Source organism: Xiphias gladius, chromosome 2, assembly GCF_016859285.1.
Source record: "Xiphias gladius isolate SHS-SW01 ecotype Sanya breed wild chromosome 2, ASM1685928v1, whole genome shotgun sequence".
NCBI lineage: Eukaryota > Metazoa > Chordata > Actinopteri > Istiophoriformes > Xiphiidae > Xiphias > Xiphias gladius.
Window position 1 is genome coordinate 10,767,661 of NC_053401.1, and position 8,192 is coordinate 10,775,852.

The following is an 8,192-nucleotide window of genomic DNA, read 5'->3' on the forward strand; positions in this document are numbered from 1 at the left end:
AGTTATAAGTATAGTCCAGTGAGTTTTGCTTTGCAAATTGTGACCCAAGTGTCCGACAACTATTTATTGAATTGGATTGTGTTTTGTTTTTTTTAATCCTGTGAGAAACAACAGAGTTTATAGGAATGACTGGGCATGCACTGCAGAATAGAAAAAAACCTGTGCTTTAAATATAGTGCGTATCATATTAAAAAATATCTGATAAAGTGTGCAGATGTAGAAATTCCTGCTTGTGGGTCTGTAACAAGTTGCATTTTAGGTCAAACCGCAGAACAATCTCTTATGAAGCCAACTGTGAGGATAAATGTTATCTCTGGGATGCTTATCATTTTCATTTCACCTTGTCATCCGTCTTATAGTCAGCTATGGTTCCCCGGATGTAGTAGACCAGAGAGTCAATAAGATTCTCACAACTCCTCATTGCTTTCCGGCCGTCTGGACCAGCAGAGCTCAGGTTTCTGGAAGCAGAAACAGCCAAAACAATCAAGGTAATGTGACATTTGTGTGTTTTCATTAGATAAGCAGTTTTCAGTCTCACTGAACCATAGTAGTATAGTCAGCAATTTAAAAAATATATATATTTCATAGACCACCATAAAATTTTGTAATCCAATATCCCAAAGAAAATAAATACACAATTTTACATTCTAACTCCACACAGCAGGTTCCTTGATGAAATATAATAAGAGGAACTAATCATTTTTCTCATCCAGGGAGCACAAAGCTGTTTGAGAACATGATAAGGAGAACTTGATAACACTGAGCCACCAAGGACTGAGTGATTTCAGTTCAGCAGAGCGGGGAGAAGAGAGAGCTCAATGAATAATTCAGTCTTTCGCTCTTTTCATCCGTCTATAGCTGCCAAGTGAACACTGCGTCTGACATCTCCTGCTTTGTAAACAGAGAGATGACGTATGTCCACACCAGAACTTGTTCAACTGGAAACCAACAATATGATACATTATCTTAGGCCACAACAGATAACAGAGCACCATGATATTAGAGTAACTGTATTGTAAATAGGATGGTGATTACTAATCAATTTTGGTGACTAGACTAAATGAGAAAGCAGTGTCAGTTTTCATTTAGGCGTTATTTGATGTTGTAGCTGGTCGTCACTGAAATTACTATTTGTGGCTCATGAGGGAGAAACTGACAATACCACAAGCAACGAAGGTATGATGAGTGCAAAGAATATATCTACGGTGCTGACAGATGTAGTAAATCCTTTGGCAAATTTTTTACTGCCTGTGATCACTAAAGCAAAAGAGCAGACACTGGATATATCTTTAATCCATCGTCAATAGCTGTCTCTGCTTGTTTTTTCAAATAGTTCAAAGAGTTGTTTTTTTCCATTTCGTGCTGGCACAAACTCAGTAAAGTTTTTCATCAGATATCTAATAGGGCAAAGGTTCTTTCCAAAGAAGTATAGTCTGCATTTACTGCATATTACAGCAGAATTAAGAAGAATGATATCAGTCTACACCATGTTGAGAGACTGTTTAATCATGACTCATCTTGGAAGAGACAAACACTGTGTATGACTATAGCTCTGCCATCTGTTAACTCTTGTCCTTTATAATATCATAAAATGATTGCCTTATGCTGCCAAGTAACCAAGCATGGGCTCTACTGTGCTACTTTTTCAATCCTGATAGACCTTAAACCTTTAAATGTATCCATCATTTTCTCCATATGTGCCATAGTACAGTCAATTATCTTCAGGATCCAAAGTTTTTTGTTTTTTTTTTATTTCAAGATAAGTGCATGAATATTTTTGGAGAAATTTTCCAATTCTGTATGTAGTTTGGTATGAGCTGATTATCTGACACCAGTAGTGGTGTCTGTTTACTGTAATCTATAATCTATAATCTACACTGCAAAAGCACTCTAAGTATCTCGTTTCAAAGCTAACAAAGAAGCCTACCGCAGGCAGCCCGTAGCATAGTGGAAAACATCAGCATCAGCTAGGAGCTCATCTTTTGGGTTATCGCCTTCAGAAATGCCGGAACTGGGCACGAGGACTGACTGGGTGAGGACAGGCAAGGCTTCTCTGGAGAGGCGCTCCTTCAAAAGGTCATGAGAGGAGAGGTTCCACAAAAGACCTAGGAGTTAGATGGAAATATAGTTTACTATTTGCAAAGACGTTCATCCCAAAATTTTAGCTAAACTGGCCCCATATATATAACCCCCTTAGTTAGATCTTAAAAGTCTTAAAACCAATGTGTCCATGAAAAACAAATGAAATCAGTTGGGGCCACTGTTTCCAAACTATGCAGCAATCATATATCAAAAGTAGAAAATGTGGTTTCAAACATCTGAGCTCCTATTTATGTAGCAAAGTCAAAAAATGACCAGTAAGTTGTCGTCTGGTCTCCACATCACGGCTCCTCTTCAGTGCACTCAAAATGGTGGCCAAGCCATCACTTTCCTTCACCTCCATCTTGTTTTCGCTGCTCTGGTAAACGACATTACGCAGCGACCCAGCGGCGACACGCTGGACCTCCTCATCGTCGCTGTGGAGGAGCTGCAGGAGCTTTCCAATTCCATTGAGATAGTATACCTGGACACAAGAGTGGATTATTGACCGGCAGATTCATAGGCAGATGCAGACATAAAATAATGTATGACAGTCATGACAAATGTAATATGATAATGAGTTTACCTTGTATAAGTTTACCTTGTACAAGTTGTCTATTGCAGACTTTTAAAAGGACTGGTATCACTTCCAGAGCCATACTCAAATTAGATAAGCTTTTTTATTGCTCTGGCCAAACCCTCCCTGAATTAATCTTTAGCCCCAGATTTGCCAGGGTAAAAACTGTGCCATTCTGTGTGGAGTTTGCATGTTCTCCCTGTGTTGGTGTGGGTTTCCTCCCACCCTAAATAGTAGGATGGGTCAAATTAAAAATGCAAATTTCATCACAACTCAACTTGGCTAGGAACTCTGCTGGTACATTTGACTGTACGAACAGAGAGGTAAAAGGGCTAAAAAATGCAATTACCACTCACAAATATGGTCAGCAAAGTTGGGTTTTACATATTGAACCACTAAAAAATTCTATTCTGAATCGCTACAAAATGATCCCATAAACTGCATATGATTAAACATACCATCTTTTTAGCATAGTCACTCTTGAAACATTGATTCTGTATGTAGCTGGCCGCACAGATCAGCGTTTCCTCATTATCCTGGGTCAACAGGTTCACGGCCCTCTCTAACGTCATCTCTGGAGGCTTGTTCTCTGCCTTCCTGTGTGAAGAAGACAGCCATGAATAAGAAAATGTGTAATCCACAAATGATTCAGAATACTGTTCATGGCCCGAATCACACATCAGGACAATGCATATGAAGTCATTAAATGTGCAAAGTGAACAAAGAGAGAAATTAAGATAAACAAACACACGATCTTACAGTGTCATGACATTCTGCGCCTGTGTCTCCTCAGGGGGAGATTTCACTTTCATCTGCCTGTCCCTGTCCCCCTCCATGCTCGTATCCGAGGGCGGGTATGAATTCTGCCTGCGGAGCCCCTGGCCATTGCTCCCCACCCGATCCAACCAGGACAGCCCTTCATCAGTCTGGATAGCACCAAGCATCATATCACCACTTTTTCCCTGCATAGGGTGCTTCTCCTGTTTGGCAAGAGTTTGGTTATGATTCCAGTGAGAGTCATATTCACCGCTTTGCTGAAACGCTACATTTGCAAACACAGGCTGTAGCTCTGCTGTTTGTCTCAGTGACCTCTGGCGGAAGCTCCTGTGTGCAGATGTGGATGCGCGTGGTCGCGTGCCACAAGCTGCCTCTGAGAGGGCATAGCGCGGAAATGAATCGGGCCCATATGAGTGGTGCAGCAGAGTGCCCATCCTGTGTGACTGACTGGGTCCTGGGACGGTGTACATCCCAAAACGGTGGGTACTATAATCGAAGCGACTGCCAGACAATCCTGGGCTTGGTGGTGGAGACACTTCCACCCTCCTGGACGGTCTCTGCAGATGGCTGCTTGAAAGAGAGCGGTTGGTGAAGACGAATCCATTCACCTGTGGAAAAAAAATAAATAAATACACAAAACACAATCTGCACTTTAGGACGTTGTGACCTATTTATTCTGCAATTTTCACCTAAAATTCCTCTGGGGGGACAGTATTGCACAGTAATTAACTGTACAAAAGATCATTAGACGCCATGTACAGTTGATGAGTTACCTTGAGTTATATAAAGGCTATGGAGGCCCATTCAGTCTCATTGTATTTATAAATCAGAACCTGTATACAGAACAAACTCTTCAACTGTGTGGTATCACAAAAAATTTAGTATAATATAATAAGATTATAATGAAGTTTCCCATTTATGTAAGTTGTTTTTTTTTTTTTTAAGATGTACAGTAATTGCTTTTGGTTATATCCATATGGGGCCCAAAACTGACAAAATTGAGTAAAATGTTATCAGAACATTGAAAAATATAACTGGATACTTCAATAAATAGTGGTGTTAGTTAGATAATTAAAATGGAGTGTGAAAAGAAATACAAATCTTTATACTTTTCCTTTAACTCTCAATCATAAAAAGCAAAAAGCTTATTATTTTTTTCCTTTAGCACCTAAAAGTTGATCAAATATATCATCTTTTAAAGTATTGTATGTATTGGATTAAGTTTCAATGTATTTTATTATCTGGTTAGTGATAAAAGGGAAAAATACCACTTTTAGCATTTATTTGTTGACAAAATAAATTAAAACTTCATCTATTTTATTTGGTCAGTTCAGGGCTCTGTACAGCTGGAGCAAACACTATTAAAATGTCATAAACCAGGATGTCAAGCTAAACGTAACAACACAGTGATTCATTTGATAGGCCGGGAGGCTTTCGACATAAAGCAGCTGCATTTGACTGTATTCAAATTATGGCGTACAGTGTTTCAAGCGCAGCGTGATAAGCATCTACGAGTCGATGTAGTCGTTTTATAGTGGACACGTACAAAAGTAAAAGACAGGACATCTAAAACACGCAAGGTATTGAACTGGCTGCAGGAATTAAGAGTACGTCAAAAACAGATCAGGTTGGTTTTAGCAGGAAAAGTAGGCAGATAAACAGATCAGGGAAACAGAGAGAATATAATAGGATAATAAATGTCACTGAATTGTTTGTGCGTGTGATTGTACATGCATGAGTAATGAAAGAGGTAAAGAGACCCTTACCTTCGTGTTTGGTAAAAGTCCATCAGTAGCATCACAGCTCTTTGCTGTGTTTTTCTGTAAACGGACACCTCCTGAAACAAGTTGAACAGTGTACAGTTTCACGCTGTAATTACGTAAACGCATTGGCATACTAACACTTCCTCGGGTCAAGGGTGTGACTCCCGCCCGGCTGCCTGGGCTCAAAAAGTACAGTACAGCCTCAGAGAGCTGCGAGGGTCTTTGTAAACTACAAACCAAATGTTGTGTTCATTCGCATTGAGAGGGATTGACAAGAGAAAGGGAGAGGGGGAGGCAGCAACGGAGAGAATTAAAAAAAAGATCAAACACATGCTTTAAATCTTGTCTATGTCTATTATTTATGTTTATCATTAATTGACATATATCTATTTCTTTCTTGACATTATTTCCCTCAGTTTAGTCTTACAGGATATCACATAACAAAAGAACCACCCCTAAGTAGTTCAGAATAAGCGTAACACATGTATATTGTTATGTAGAGCTGAAACGGTTAGTCGACTAACCGACTAGTCGATCGACAGAAAAATTAATCTGCACCTACTTTGATAATCAGTTAACTGTTTCAATCATTTGCTGGTTCCAACTGCTCAAATATGAGGATTAGCAGGTAGTTAACTGAATATTTTTAGGTTTTGGACTTTTGGTCAGACAAAACGAGACATTTTGAAGAGGTCACCTTTGTCTCTGTATTGTGATGGACATTTTTCACTTCTTTCTGACCTTTTATAAACAAACCATTAATTAATTAATTGAGCAAACATGCGGCAGATTAATTGATAATGGAAATAAACGTTAGTTGCAGCCTTATTACTATGTAAGGTGACAAACTAACAAATTTGGCTCTCAACAGAATCATTTTTGGCTCAGTATCCATTACACTGAACTTAAACTACTTTTCATGTCACTGCTTAGTTTGTTTTAGACGGATAAAAGCATGTGGTCTAAAATATCATCAGACCCGATTTAGTTCAGGAATTAAATCTCCTGCTCTGGGAATCCTCTTTGAAAATAGTCTTGACGGGAGGAAAAGCAGCCAAAAAAAGTTTCTTTCAGTCTTAATTACTACACTGTCGGCCAATATGCTAAATCACATTGTGCAAATACATGCAGTATAACAGGCTTAATAAGCAATGACAAGATCTTTCATTGAGTCAACGTTGTCCTGAAAATATTTTTATTATTTATGGTTGAGAGCTGACTGGAGTTCATAGATGACTCACCCAAATCTACCAATACTTAAGAATAAGGGCATAAAGCCGAAAGTGGGTGTGATTTTGATTTCAAGCTCTCTGTGCTGTCATTTCTACAGCCAACTGCAAAAAAGAAACCTGTTGGACAAGTAAACCACAATGTCCCATGCATTCCCATTGCAAAAAAATGCTTGTATTTTTACTCTGAATGAGAGCAGATCTCATAGCATATCTTCTGGATAACAAAGGCACCTAACGGGGCTTGGCAGCCTGGGGCAGCGTTCCCAACCATGAGGATCATGACTGGGGGTAGTTTCACCTCTTTAGGCTTTAATAGTTGAAATGAAGAGAATATGAGAGGTTTTATTGTAGAAAACCCCTCTTTGGTTAAGCCGGGCACAACTCACGAACATATGCAACCCGCGGAGGAAGGGATGCGAGCAGGCACTGCCTCATTTAAAGCCGAGAAAATGCTGGGGACTGTTGTGTAACAGCGTGGCTTCATTGTATAACACAGCGGTTCAAAAAATAATGTTAAAAAAATGAGATATGATTTAAGAGAGATAGTAATTTTTTGTTGTCAATACGAATAGTGGGAGGGGGAGAAGTGAATGCGGTCTGTCGGAGCGTACCACCCGCAGTAATTACCATTATGAACAGGCAATTCTGAATGTTCATCTTGTTGGGGATTCCCTGTGTAAAAGGTCTGAGAGCCTCCTGTGAGGTGCTCTGTCATTTATGTTGGGCCACGCGTTCCTCGTAACCATGGAAGGAAACTCGGGACGTTACCATTCGACACCGTCCTCCTCGCCCTCCGCGCCAGCGTGAGCTGAACCTGCTGATGAACACGCAGACTCCGGGCGGAATCCAGTTTGGTCGAGGACCTCGCGCTGGGCTCGGCCGGCAGAGCCAGACTGGTGTCGTCCGGCACGAAGGAGTCCCGAGCGCGTGTCGCCGATTTAAAGAACGCCTCCTCCATTGTGAGCAGATACCGGAGCCGTTGGCAATGTTAGGCCGGTTGCTTCATTTGATCCGACAGGTGCCGTTCCTGGCCGAGCGTTTAGTCCTGCTCGGTTGTGCCTCGGATCACTCAGGTGGGTCTGCCGACGTACTGCCACTGGGGAGGGTGGGGCTAGAGGCGACGCACCTGAGGTGTCAGGTGTCGCTGCTGGGTGGTGTCGGTGTACGTTACTTTTTACTGTAACAAACAGTGTTGAAAGTAAGTAAGTACATTTACTCAAGTACTGCTGTACTTTATTCTGACATACTTTATTTCAGTATTTTCAATTTCTGCTGCTTTCTGCTTCACAGCATTTCAGAGGGAACTATCGTTCAGTAGGCTACTTTTAAACTCCACTACATTTATTTAACAGCTGTAGTTTACTTTAAGTTGCTTTAAAGGTTAGTTTACATACAAAAACTGTATAAAATATGATACTACGTTATACATTAAACTAACTTACCTAACGTATAAATATAGTTAACAAGGAACAGCTCGAAATTTCGGTAAATATGCTTATTTTACCACTAAAGCTCACTAATCATGATGTTTGTTTTGTTTGTTTGTGTGCTGAAAAACACGCCTAAAAACAACAATTCGACTCTGAGCAGTTGCCAGGCAACCATCGGAGACGTTACCGCTCCCGCCTGAGGAGAAGTAGAAGAGTACGTAGCTGCAGACAAGATGGCGGCCCTCCGAAAGAGGCACGTCCGGAGTTGATAGGAAATCACGTGACCTCGCCAGCAGAAGTTGGTCTTCTTCATGTCGTTTTTCTTCTTTTAAAC

The 8,192-nt window shown here is 40.6% G+C and overlaps 1 protein-coding gene across 2 annotated transcripts in view; it reads right to left on the bottom strand.

The window, feature by feature from the left end:
* The window catches only part of pkp2 (plakophilin 2), a 12,911-nt gene extending 5,329 nt beyond the window's left edge, over positions 1 to 7,582 (bottom strand). The window contains exons 1-7 of one of the 2 annotated variants that reach the window (XM_040140782.1): positions 7,197 to 7,582; positions 5,200 to 5,270; positions 3,416 to 4,041; positions 3,115 to 3,253; positions 2,356 to 2,563; positions 1,928 to 2,105; positions 341 to 458 (exon numbers count right to left, since the gene is read on the bottom strand). In XM_040140782.1, the coding sequence (XP_039996716.1) occupies positions 341 to 458; positions 1,928 to 2,105; positions 2,356 to 2,563; positions 3,115 to 3,253; positions 3,416 to 4,041; positions 5,200 to 5,270; positions 7,197 to 7,386 (1,530 nt within the window). In that variant the 5' untranslated portion in view covers positions 7,387 to 7,582. The remainder of the gene's footprint in view (positions 1 to 340; positions 459 to 1,927; positions 2,106 to 2,355; positions 2,564 to 3,114; positions 3,254 to 3,415; positions 4,042 to 5,199; positions 5,271 to 7,196) is intronic. The other variant, XM_040140792.1, reaches the window with a different exon arrangement.
* Between the last annotated feature and the right edge of the window lie 610 nt (positions 7,583 to 8,192).